At 50.6% G+C, this 12,722-nt stretch overlaps 1 protein-coding gene across 3 annotated transcripts in view; it reads left to right on the top strand.

Annotated features, from left to right (window-relative positions):
• The first annotated feature begins 425 nt into the window (after window positions 1–425).
• LOC111150725 (neutrophil cytosolic factor 2) overlaps window positions 426–12,722 on the top strand; it is a 30,407-nt gene continuing 18,110 nt past the window's right edge. For all 3 annotated transcript variants that reach the window (XM_022508287.1, XM_022508286.1, XM_022508285.1), the window contains exons 1-3: window positions 426–805; window positions 2,575–2,657; window positions 9,761–9,869. In XM_022508287.1, the coding sequence (XP_022363995.1) occupies window positions 632–805; window positions 2,575–2,657; window positions 9,761–9,869 (366 nt within the window). In that variant the 5' untranslated portion in view covers window positions 426–631. The remainder of the gene's footprint in view (window positions 806–2,574; window positions 2,658–9,760; window positions 9,870–12,722) is intronic.

Below are 12,722 nucleotides of genomic sequence, written 5' to 3'. Positions count from 1 at the left end.
AGACAGGGACTGCAATTCCCTCGCTGGTTTGGTCAGCCACCCTAGACTACAGTTTTCCCCCTTTCCCCCTGCAGATTAAAAAACAAAACAAAAACCACCTATATCCAGATAGTCTATGAGGTAATGAGAACGTGAGCAAGGAATTCATTGAGGACTGAAGAGAACCAGTCTCTCCTCCAACGCCCTCATTTAAGGAAGGTGTGGAAGTGGAGGCCCATGAAGGTGCTTCCACCTACCGAGGTTGCCCTGAGCCTGGGGCCAGAGACCTGACCGAAAGCCGCCCCAAAGCGGCTGTGGAAGGCAGAGGGCTGCTGGGTGACAGAGCAGAAGCATTTTGGGGAAGTGACCCATGGCAGGCAGTATCTGATGTACTTCCTCTCCCCCACACTCCACCCCACCCCCCACCCCCGGCTGCCCGCCCTCTCTAGCTCTTTCCTTTTCTCTCTCATGGTAGGGTTGTGCGTCAGTTGCCGAAAGGTGGGGACATTTCCTGAGCCTTTGCAACACTGAGAAGTTGTTGGATCCCATTCGGCGTGCTGCGCCTGGAAAGTGCCAGCCTGGAGCGGGAGACCCCCGCTCACCCTCTCTCTGGGTCCTGGCAGCCTCCCGGGCCCCAGGCTTGTGCTTGACCATGTCCCTGGCCGAGGGCATCAGCCTCTGGAATGAAGGGGTACTGGCAGCCGACAAGAAAGACTGGAAGGGAGCCCTGGATGCCTTCACTGCCGTCCAGGACCCCCACTCCAGGATTTGCTTCAACATCGGGTGCGTGCACGTCATCCTGGAAAACATGCCTGAGGCGGAGAAGGTGAGTGGAGGCACCTCTCCAGAGAGCCTCCTCCTTCATGCCTTTGTCATTAGTGGTTCTCCTCCCAGGCTGCACCTCAGAAACCTCTGGGAGCTTTCAAAGAATAAAACCTGACCAAGCCCCATCCCCAGGGGATCCTGATTGAATGGACTTGGGGAGTGGCCTGACCAGCCCCCATTTTTTTTTTCTTTTCTTCTTTCTTTCTTTCTTTCTTTTTTTCTTTCTCTCTCTCTCTCTCTCTCTCTCTTTCTTTCTTTCTTTCTTTCTTTCTTTCTCTTTCCCTCCAGGTTGTTCTGCTGGGCACTGACTGGCTGGGAACCGAGGGCTGTGGGTTGCGCTCTCCTTTCTTCTCCATCTATTCACTTCAGATCATTCTGGAATTGTTCTTTCACACCTTTATGGAGACTCCCGTAATTATGCTTTCTCCTACGAACTCGTGCTGGCTCCTGGATCCCCATCTTGTTGCTGCACACCTATTAGAAAACCCCTCTTTGGGCTTTCCAGGAATTTCATATGTGTGAGCTTTGCCTGCCCTAGAGAGCAAGGGGAGGTGCTTAAGAAAAATAGGTGTCCTGTCACGTGACAATTCTCATCAGTTATAAGGGGCACTTTTTTAAGGAGAGGCTGGCACGAATCATACCAGGTTGATTAATGATGTCTGCAGAGGGCACGCTGTGGGTTGCTCCTCAACTATTTTTTCTCTGTCATAGTCCCCATTATGGGGTTGAGCCTTCTCAGTGATCACTGTTTGGGTGGGCCAGGGAAAGCCGGAGAGGGTTTGGAGTGTGGGGGTGGAAGATCTAGGATCGAATCCCACCTCTGCCTATTTCTGGACCTGGGGTTCTGGCAAGTCATGAAGACTTCCTGAGAGGGGCAGACATTTTGAGGATGAAGTGAGGCACCAACTAGTAGATGCTGTGTAACTTCACACCACTATGTAAATGTTAGCTCTTATTTTCCCCCTTGACTGCCAGTCTTTGCAAGGGGGTGTGGACAGGTGACTGACTCCCCAGCGTCTTTAGAGACTCAGTTCCTCCCACAACCATCCTGGCCATGGCCATGACCAGCCAGTGAGCAAAGACAGAAGAGAGCAGCCACTTGGAATACAATCCAAGCACAGAGTCCACATCAGGCCCTAGGGTGGGCAGACGGGAGCAGGCAAGGGTCTCATATCTGGTGGGAAGAGGCCTGTACTCCCCAACTCCCTGCAGAAGCTGAGCAAGTAGCACCCCAGATTCCAGGGGCTACTGGAGGCAGAGTGCACACGGTTGGGGAGAGAGATGGGCCAAGTATGACAGCCAGTCTGGACACAGCTATGCCGTCACCGGCCTGCTTGCCTCTGCCAAAATCCCCTCCCCCCGCCCCCCCCCTCCCCCGCACAAGATCTGTCCTCGCGTGCTTCTGCTTCTGGTGCTCAGTCTCTCTGCCTTTCTTTGATTCCCTGGGTCAGGCCCTTATCCCAGCATTTTATAATGCATTCTGGTTTTTTTAATTGCATGATATTTATTTACTTAATCAAACATAATACTGTATATAATAGTTTAATTGTTCTCCTGTTTCGTTACTTTTATTATTTTAATCCGGTCAGTAATCTCAAAAGGCAGAGATTAACATCTCCATCTTATAGAAACACCTGACCTCGAAGTTTCTTGTCACCTTCCAAGACATCGACCCTTCTCATACCCTTTCTTGCCTCTCCCTCTGGGCTCATCTCTCCTTCCTCACTGCCTGGCTCCTGGATCACGTCTGGACCCTTCTTCTCTCCACAGGCCTTCACCAGAAGCATTAACCGAGACAAGCACTTGGCGGTGGCCTACTTCCAAAGAGGGATGCTCTATTACCACATGGAGAAGTAAGTGGTCCAGCGTTACGCAAGCTGGGGAAGTTTGCAGAGAAGACAGGACACGGTTTTGGCACTGCTAGACTTTGTGTTTGTGAAGTATCCTTTCAGCTTCTGTTGGGAAGTGTGACTGACCGTCTCTGGGCAGGTTATGCAATAGGTCAGCATGAGGCAGAAGCCCTCCCCAGGGAAGGAGGGAGGGAGGGCAGGCCTGCCACCCAGTTAGCAATCAGCAAACTCATAGCGTACAGTGACCTCACGTAACCGCCACAGGCCTTCCCTCCAGCCAGTGTGACCCCTCCCCAGCATCCCTGATGGGTCATAGCTTGGGCGGCACTGGTTGGTAGTATTTTGACCATCAAGGGAACACCCATGATGGTCGTCTATTAGGAGGCGGTGAGCTGTCACACAATGAGGGTTTGCGTGAAACCACATCGAGACCTTCCTTCATTCCTACAGGATGTGTTTTCAAAAGGCTGGTTTAATCCATTCAGTGAAATATCATGTAGCTACCAGAATGAGAATGTAACCTATTAACATTCTATATATAAGGATATACTAATACAGATAAATAAGTGGCATTTATATTAATATGGGAAAAAATTCATAGCAGATGTTAAATTTAGAACACAGATTTCAAAACAGTATGTACTTGTTTTTTTTTTTTTTTTCAAAACAGTATGTGTAACATGTATCCCATTTCTGTTTGACAGAATGGTCTGGAAGGCCATAGGCCAAAACATTGCCAGCAGTTCTTTCTGGGTGGTGACATTATAGGGATTTCAATTGTCCTCCGTCAGCCTGTCTGTATTTTCTGGTGTGTTTACAGTCAACATGGAATTATTAGTAAAAAACCAAAGAAGTAGAAAATGAAAGTTGATCTCAATTCCCACTACTTGCCCCCAGAATACCCCCAAAAGAGGCATACAAATAACAAAGGAAAAATATTCTAAGCATTCACTTAAAATGTGTTAGGGGATAGCAAACTTCCCTTTGTAGGAATTGTTCCGTTAGTGGGCACAAGTTCTGGGGAAGGAGAATTTGGCTCAGCCTAAGGAAGAACTTTCAAACAGTGAAAATGGTGGTGGGGGCATGGTGTGGGTGGCGTGTGTGTGTGTGTGTGTGTGTGTGTGTGTGTGTGTGTGAGAGAGAGAGAGAGCGCGCGCGCAGGAGCAGCAGGTGAGATGGGGCTTGATGGGATGGAGGGGAGATGGCAGAGAACATCCGGGGACTGGGGAGGGACGGGCCTCTCGTCCCGGGCAATCTTGAAAGGCTTGGATCCCAGGGTCTAGTCAGAAAGTCTGGAAAGCTGCTGTGCTCAGCTGTTGCTAGGGGCAACCACAAGAAGCTCAGAGGACTTGCAAGATGTAGATGTGACCACCTGAAGGGGGAAGGGCAGGAGGGAAGTCTTCCCACAGGAAACACACAAACACAGAGGCTGTCTAGGGAGAGAAAGCTGGGGACCAAGGGAAGCTATGTATAAGCATTTACCTTTTGGTGGCGTCCTGCCTGTCTCTCTTCTTAGTGTTATTCTTCCCCGTCCCCCTTCCCTCATCCTTATATTCTCCAGATGGATGGAATTCCCAGGGAGGCCAGAGCACCAACCCTCCAGCTGATCTTAAATCTCAAAAGACAAACTCTAAGGCTATCCTTTAATTAGCTCTAACAGCCTGTAATGAGGGGAGAGAACTGACAAAGAGGGAGGGCTCCCAGAAGAAATTTTTACACAAAAATGCCCACAAGCCCCAGATCCTGCAAGGTTCAGATTTTAAGCGAAGCAGACAGATCTTAGATCTAGGAATGAGACAGAGGATTCAGTTAGTCTGTGGTTGATAATAGTTAAATCTGAGAGAAAAATCTACCGAGGTTCATCTTCAATTCAGCAACTGTCTACTGAGGAAATAATGTAAATGAGGCACTATTCTACACTCTGAACTGCCTCCTTTTCTTTTGCTCATCTGTTCCCATTGGTGTCCCCACCTCCCAGGCTCTGCTCTTGACCTTTTCCCCTTTTATCCCAACAGCAGTGGTTGGGTTTTGGGGGGCTTTTTTTTTCCATACTTGTTTATTTTAGAGAGAGTGAGCACACGTGCAAGAGCACAGGGGAGGGCAAAGGGACAGAGGATCTCAAGCAGACTCCCCATTGAGTGCAGAGCTCGACTCAGGGCTCAATCCCAGGACCCTAGGATCATGCCCTGAACCAAAATCAAGAGAAGAGTCGGGGGACAGTGGGTGGGTCAGTGGGTTAGTCCTCTGCCTTCAGCTCAGGTCATGATCTCAGGGTCCTGGGATGGAGCCCCACATCGGGCTCTCTGCTCAGCAGGGAGCCTGCTTCCCCCTCTCTCTGCCTGTCTCTGCCTACTTGTGATCTCTCTCTCTCTGTGTCAAATAAATAAATAAATAAATCTTTAAAAAAGAGAGAAAGAGAGAGAGGAGTTGGACACTTTACCAGTTGAGCCACCCAGGCACCCCAGAGGTGGTTGTTTAATGGCAAAATGTATGGCCTGTCTTTCCAGAAGAGCACACACATCCTTCTATGTACAATATCAGGGGGTTCAGTGTCCCCTAAAAATCCATACGTGAACCCTAAGGGATCTCACACTCTCCCATAGCATTGACCCCCACCTGTAGTCAGCCAGCTGCTAAATCTCTCCCTGGGATCAACTCAGAATGTCTCTTTTCCAAACTTTGTCAAGTTGACCTCTCAAGTTCTTCAATCCACCCATTTTTCTCCACCAGCACTACCCTGGTTTAGATCCTCATTTTCACCAGGACGACTGAAATCACTTCCAAACTGCTTTTCCAACACCCAGTCTTATTCCAGAGCGATCCTCTTTAAAAAACAAAACAAAACAAAACAAAACAAAACAAAAAACAAATGTGGGGCACCTGGGTGGCTCAGTTGGTTGAGTGGCTACTTTCAGTTCAGGTCATGATCCCATGGTCCTGGGATCGAGCCCCAAATTGGGCTCCCTGCTTGGAGACGGAGCCTTTCCCTCTCCTTCTGCCTGCCTCTCTGTCTACTTGGACTCTCTATGTCTCTGTCAAATTTAAAAAAAAAAAAAAAATCTTTAAAAAAACAAATGTGATCTGCTTAAGAACTTCCAGTGGATCCCAGTCCTACAGGATGAAGTTCCCTGGGCTGCTCCTACGTGGTCCAGCAGCTGCCTTCACGCCCACTTGTCCTCCACCAGTTTGCCCTGGCGTGGCTACCACTCTCTTCTGTGCCCTCTAAAATAGTATCTGTCCAAAGAACAAAACAAAACAAAAAAATAGTATCTTTCCACTCTGTGACAGGCGTTGGCTTGTATATTTGTCTCCTTGACGACTCTCTTTCTTGAGAGAAGAAATCTTTACTTATTCACTCATATTTCTTTGTCTAATCCAGTAATTAATAAATACTTATTGAATTAATTAAACAAAAGCAAGCAAAAGGTTGCTTAAGGAGGTTTCCTTAAAGGAACTTTCAGTTTAAGGAACCTTCAAATTAAAAGGGGGAAACAGGTCACAAACGCTAGGAACTATTGTGCAAGGTGGAAGGGGGCAAGTGCTAGGAGAGAGAATTTTGAAATAAGTGCCCTAGGGACATAGGAACATTACTTCCTAATGAGGGGGCTAGGGATCCCTCTAGATTGCAGTAGGGGTTGTTTAGGATGACGATGGGATGCGCACTTTTCCTCTTAGATCCCACCCCCCCCCCTTCTCGTGTTGCTGTGCGGCTCTTCTGTCATCACGAAGTTCCACAGGACAAAATTTGGGTGCATTTCTGAGAAGCAGGTGGGGCCTGGGTGCCAACTATGACAGACCCTCACCTGTCTGACCCAGCCTTGCCCTTTGAAAGGGGAAAGGAGCTCTACGTGGTGGCGGTTCCAGTTCTGGGCCTTAGGAATCTCAGGGCCAGGTTAGGAACAGCAAACCCTGTAGACGGAGCCGGCCCACGGAGGCAACACAGCAGAGCCTCTCCCTGGTGTCTTTGCAATGGGAAAGGGTCTGAGCCCAAGCTCCGCCTTGGAGGGGTCTGACATTTTGATGTCCTCCAGCTCGCTAGAACTCTCCAGTGTCCTGGACACAGGTGCGTGAGGGGCAGGATTCTGGACTGCAGGGGCCCTGGGAGGGTGGGAACAGTCACCTCTACAGGGAGGACTGCCAAGATGGGGAGTATATACCCTCTTGGGCTCAGAGCTGGTGGAAAGCCCCTAGAGGTTGCTGGTGCGCTGGTGAGCCTCTACCTGGAGGAATGGGGGCTCTGGGTCCAGGGCAGCCAAGGGGCCCGGGGCTGGGGGAGTGTCATTGGTAGGGACAGCATGGGAAGAAAGTACTCCCACCCCCGCCCCGCAGAACCTGGCAGGAGGATGCCAGCATCCTGGCCTCCTAGGAAACACTGTGGGTTCCGAATGGCTGGAAGGTGGGGGGGGCTGGCTGAATGAGACTTGGGAGTCTCACACTGAGCTTATGCAGAGCCTGTACAATGGGGAGCAGAGCTGAGTGTCAAAGCCCATGCAGCTCCAGGTCAACAAGGGGGGGCAGCAGGCGGTCAGGACAATGCTTTAAAACCGACATTTAGCAGGGGGCCCCCACCCCCATTTCTTAACACAAAGTGAGCACTCTGAATAATTCCCCAGCTCTTTCTCTACCCCTCCCAGGGGGTGCAGGTCTTTAGAACCTGATGGGAGGGAGAATTCTGAGGACTTTGTTGGGCTCTCTCGTTACCAGGTAGTCAATGTAACTTCACAGCTACAATTCACCTGCTCAGCCAGCTGGCCCGGGGGGAAGTCACATGAGAGGGTGAATGCTGACAGCACTCCAGGCGTGCCTCCGAGGTCCTTCAGCTGCCTCCCAGGCAGGCTGTGGAACCCAGTGGAAACTGCATCTGCCTGACGAACGGGACACCTGCGTTTCCACCCGCCCCTCCTTCTGGGCTCTGTCTCCAGAGCCGGTCACCCAATCTCCCAGCTTAGAAAGGAGCAACAGAGATGCCTAGTCTCTCCCCCTTCTCGGCAATGTCTGTAAGAACAGGTCAGTGACCTGAGGTGTTTCTTGCTCCTTAAGGAGTGTCCTGCAGGCTCTCAGCACGTTTGACAATCATCTATCTAAACAAGGCTGTGTTAGAGAAAGCCACTCTCCTGCTTCAGATCCCGCCTGTCTTTTTTCACCACTGCTAAAGCCACGGCTGCAGTGTGAGTGACCCCGAAGCAACAGTGACAGCATAGGTAGCTTCTGCCCCAGCTGCCCTGGGCACACGTTCCTTAGGATGGTTGGGTCGGCCCTTTGAGATCATGCTTCCACTGGCTGAGACGGTGGAGTTTATCTCCAGATGACACCTAATTCACTGTAGAGTGTTATGCACGTAATAAATGATTGGCATATGAATGTCATTGCCAGAATTTTAGAGCTGTGCCATAATAATAACAACTAATAATAATAATAACTAATAATAATAATAAAAGTAAATTACTGTGTGTGCTAAGCATTCCCAGGGTTGCTCAGGGCTAATAATAGAGTCTACATGGGGTGCCTGGGTGGCTCAGTGGGTTAAAGCCTCTGTCTTCAGCTCAGGTGATGATCTCAGGGCCCTGAGATCGAGCCCTGCATCGGGCTCTCTGCTCAGCGGGGAGCCTGCTCCCCCCCCCCCTGCCTGCCTCTCTGCCTACTTGTGATCTCTCTGTCAAATAAATAAATTAATTAAATCTTTAAACAAACAAAAAAAAAGAGTCTATGGCTGCCCAGGCCCCTGGGGACAAACTGCCCAGGTCCTGAGCTCCTGGGTGCTTCATCTTTGTTCCTACAGCCCTGGGAGGCACGTGTGACCATTTACTCTCTAACTGTAAAGATAAGGAAACAGACTCAGACAAATTCCGTAACTTCCTCTCTGTCACCAGATTGTATGTGGCAAAGCTAGGACCCAGGTCCAAGGGGTTTTGGATCTGGGACCACATACTAGCGATGGCCTCCTATTACAGGCTCCTCGAATGCAATACACTCCTCGTACGGGATACACTCATGTTACTGACATGGAACCCGAGGCCAGGAAAGTGCTCTGCCAGGGTCTTCCTGATAAGAGCAGAGCTGGTGGATCTGGTCCCCTTCTCTCAGCGCCCGTCCTAGGGTGTAGGCACACATCACTAGCCCGTGTCCGAATTCTAGGCACCTTTGTTTCCATTATCCAGGTGGAACCACGACCGGGCAGCGACCTTTGTTCCTGCAGGGCCAGTGAGCTGAGGAGGTGGGGGCAGCTTGATTTTCAGGTCTCCCACCCCCTGCAGTCTGATTGCAGCTCCCTCTTCCCAGAGCCTCTGTGGAGGTCAGGGGCAGGCCTGGGAGACCTAGTCCAAGTCCTGCCCACATCCCGGTGGGCATTATTGATGTGGTCAGCCCCACTGTCTGTCACAAAGCCAGCGACAGCAGCCCTGTACACTTTGAGCCAGCCAACGCAATGGCAATCCAACAAAACAAATGGCCAGTGCCAAGAGCAGTGTTAGAAACGCCATCTGGCTTAATTGGTGGTTTCTTTCTTCTGTTTTCCAAAGTGTGTGGAGAGGGAGGAGGCTAAGAAAGCCATGAAACCAAGATCTGAGTTGGACTCAAAAGAATTGGGAGGAGAAGGCTCTGGGAAGGAGGGCGATGTCGTTGGCTCTAGAAGGAGTTTCCCAGCTGAGCCAGGTCAAGCTAGCCTGGCCTGGAGTTCAGGGGTGGGGGTGGGGGAATGGAGAGGGAGGGGGGTTTATGAGGAGTGAGCAGGGCTCCAGATCGCTGCATGGTGCCTTGGGGCCGGCAGGTGCTGGCACTACTGGGAGAGGACGAGGGCTCTGCTGGGAAGTGAAGTCAGAAAGGTAGGAGTTGGATCCTGTCCACAGAGAAGAAAGTACCCATGATGGCCTGAATCTGGGGGGATCCCCAGGGGTGCTGGGATGCACACTGCCCCGGGGTGCCACTCACAAGGAGTACTGTGGAATACTGGGGCTCAGCCTTGGCAAAGAGCTAAAGCAGGCCAAAAGGGATTGGAAAGTCTTCTTGTCCCAGTGAGACAGGCCAGGGAAGGGAAGCCAGTGCATGTTCTATCCCGCATTTGCTCATCTCTGCCCTGGGCCGTGGTCTCATCTCCCTCTGTTCCACAGATATGACGCAGCTATTAAAGACCTTAAAGAGGCCTTGACTCAGCTTCGAGGGAACCAGCTGATAGACTACAAGATCCTGGGGCTCCAGTTCAAGCTGTTTGCCTGTGAGGTAAGGAGGAAGGGCCCAGCCCGGGCAGGAGCACACAAAGGCTGAGGGGACAGCTGACAGTTCGGATACCCAGCGATCTGCTGAAACCTCTGGGAGCTTGGAGAAGGCTTCTGGGCCTCAGGACTCAGAGTTCCCCTTAAGAAAAGACTCAGATCAATAACTACAGGCTCACCCCGGAGTCTCCAGTTACTGAGGGCATGCAATATATTAACGTAAGGCTCAAAGGACCCTACGGAAAGGAGCTTGCTGGGTTCTCTGAAGGGAGGGGGCCCCCCCTGTGATGGCCTGTGAAAGTATTCATAACAATTTGCATAATTCCAGCTGACAAGCTATTTGCTCAGCATTATACCAACACATCCAAAATCATGGGTTCACTATCCGTGCCATAACCCTCCTGAGCTCCTGAGTTCCAGACCACGCTCTTTGCTATTCATGGCTCTGGCTTTGTGTGCTTGGTTGATCCCCAGAGAAAGAGCAAGGATAATTTGGCACAAATCTGTCCTCCCCAGCTCACAGAACAAATCAAAGCACACATTTAGGGAAGGTTTCCATAGAAGGATAACTGACTTTCTCTATTACCAAAAGGGAGAGACATGACCAGCTCTGACTTCACAGGCTCGCGTGCTTTTTCCAACCAACCCCCCCATCCCCCCTCCTAAATTCCAAATATACACCACTAGCTTGAAAAACGAAAAGGCCTGCAAATATCATAGATCTTTATTTAGAAGAATCACTGATAAAAAAAAAAAATCCCCTTGCTTTAGTTTCTCAGGCAAGAGAAAGCCAAGCATTCCCAGGGTCGCTCAGGGCTAATAATAGAGTCCACAGCTGCCCAGGCCCCTGGGGACAAGTGCCCCCATCCAGCCCGGCAGCGGCGGGCTTGCCACTCACTTCACTTCTCACCAGCCAGAGAAATGAGGCCTTGGGAATTTCAGGGGATTGATTGGCATTTGGCCAACCTTCTAGAGAGAGGTTTCTCGACCGTGCCACCACTGGACCAGATAAATTTTTATTGTAGGGGACAGTTCTGTGCACCCATCAGATGCCTCTAGCCCCTCCCCTGCCCCTCCACATGACAACCTAAAATATCTCCAGACATTGCCAGTCACCCCCACCCCTGCAGTGAGAACCACTTATACAGACTAAAGGGTTGGGGGACCAATTAGCTATAGAAAAAGGATCATAAAATGGGGGCATCCAAGCAGAATCCCATGGGAGAAATGCTCCCCTGGTGTTCCAGTTGAACCGACCTGGGGTGGGGAAATACTGGTTTTACAGTCCTTTCTGCAGGTGAAGCTGGAGTTTCCATGGTCTCCCCATGAGACCCTCAGTCATTTTTGTACATATAATGCCACCCCTCTCTTCTCACCAGGGTCTGACCCTCGTTTCTGAGAAATCACACCGTCCTTTTTGAAGACCTTTAGGCTTTTCCAGTCATGGAGTCACAAAAGCCTGTTGTGGGAGACGGTCTTAAGAGAAGGGAGCAGAGAACCCAATAGGAATGTTTAAGGACCTGAGTTCTTCCTGTGCTCATGGCCAGGCTGGGCCGCACCAGCCAAACATGCCCGCAGAGGACGACAGCTCACTGAGGCCCAGAAATAGCCTGGGAAGGGAATGCAGACCTCTAGTTCTGGGCTTGCTCTCGGTGCCATCACCTAGCACCAGCCACTAACTCACTCCGTGAAAACGTAGTCCCACCACATGTCTGTACTTGCCTTGATAAACTATTCTTTTTGTCTGGCTGGGGCCCTGAACCAAACTGATGATGTAGGCGGCAGACTATCACAACAGAGGAGAAGTGCATCGGTTATCCGTTGTTGAATACCAGATTACTCTAAAATGCAGTCGCTTAAAATAATACCATTTATATCTTACATTTTCTTGGGTCAGAAATCCTAAAGTGGCTTAGCTGGGGGCTTCTGGCTCACAGGCTCTCAAGGGCTGGCCGTCAAGATGTTGACCAGGGCTGCCGTCCTCTGAAAGCTTGACTGGGGCCGGGGCAGGGTCTCCTCCTACGATGATTTACGGGTCCGGCAAGGGAGTGTTACTTGCTGGCAGGAGGCCTCCATTCTTTGCCACCGTAACACTGTCTGAGTCTTGTCAGGACATGGCAGCTGGCTTCCTCAGAGAGCGTAATGATCCAAGAGAAAGTAATATCGAAGACCAAAGTCTCTTATAACTCAGCCTCAAATGCCGCACCCCCGCATTTCCATAATATCCTATTGGCTGTCCACGTCAGCTCCATTGGATGTGGGAGGGAACAGGAGGGTGAGGACCAAGAAGTGAGAATCCTTGGGAGTCATCTTGGAAGCTGGCTACCACAACAGCAAAGACTTTGGAATCAGGCAGATGGAGATCTAATCCTGGGCAAACACTTAGCAGTTGTGTGATCCTAGGTGAGTGACATGTCAATTTTGAGCCTCAGGCTCCTCACCATCTGTAAAGAAGGGCTGAGTGCTTACCTCATACACACTCATTAATAACCCCATGGATTTTATTTTTTTTTAAAAGATTTTATTTATTTGACAGACAGATCACAGGTAGGCAGAGAGGCAGGCAGAGAGAGGAGGAAGCAGGCTCCCCGCCAAGCAGAGAGCCCGATGCGGGACTCGATCCCAGGACCCTGAGATCATGACCCGAGCTGAAGGCAGAGGCTCAACCCACTGAGCCACCCAGGTGCCCCACCCCATGGATTTTATAATGCCAGGCAGCTCCACAGACAAGGTGGCAGCTCCCAGAAGCTCGCGGTCACGTGTAACGTGAGGTCGTAAGGTCAGGACAAGAGAATTGCAGTGGAAACACTATGCAAGCACAGAAGCGACGCCTCTGCTCTCCTGGTGGGGTTAGAGATCA

Source organism: Enhydra lutris, unplaced genomic scaffold (genome assembly GCF_002288905.1).
Source record: "Enhydra lutris kenyoni isolate GAN:26980312 unplaced genomic scaffold, ASM228890v2 scaffoldscaffold24, whole genome shotgun sequence".
Classification (NCBI taxonomy): Eukaryota; Metazoa; Chordata; class Mammalia; order Carnivora; family Mustelidae; genus Enhydra; species Enhydra lutris.
This window is presented reverse-complemented; position numbering and strand designations above follow the sequence as displayed.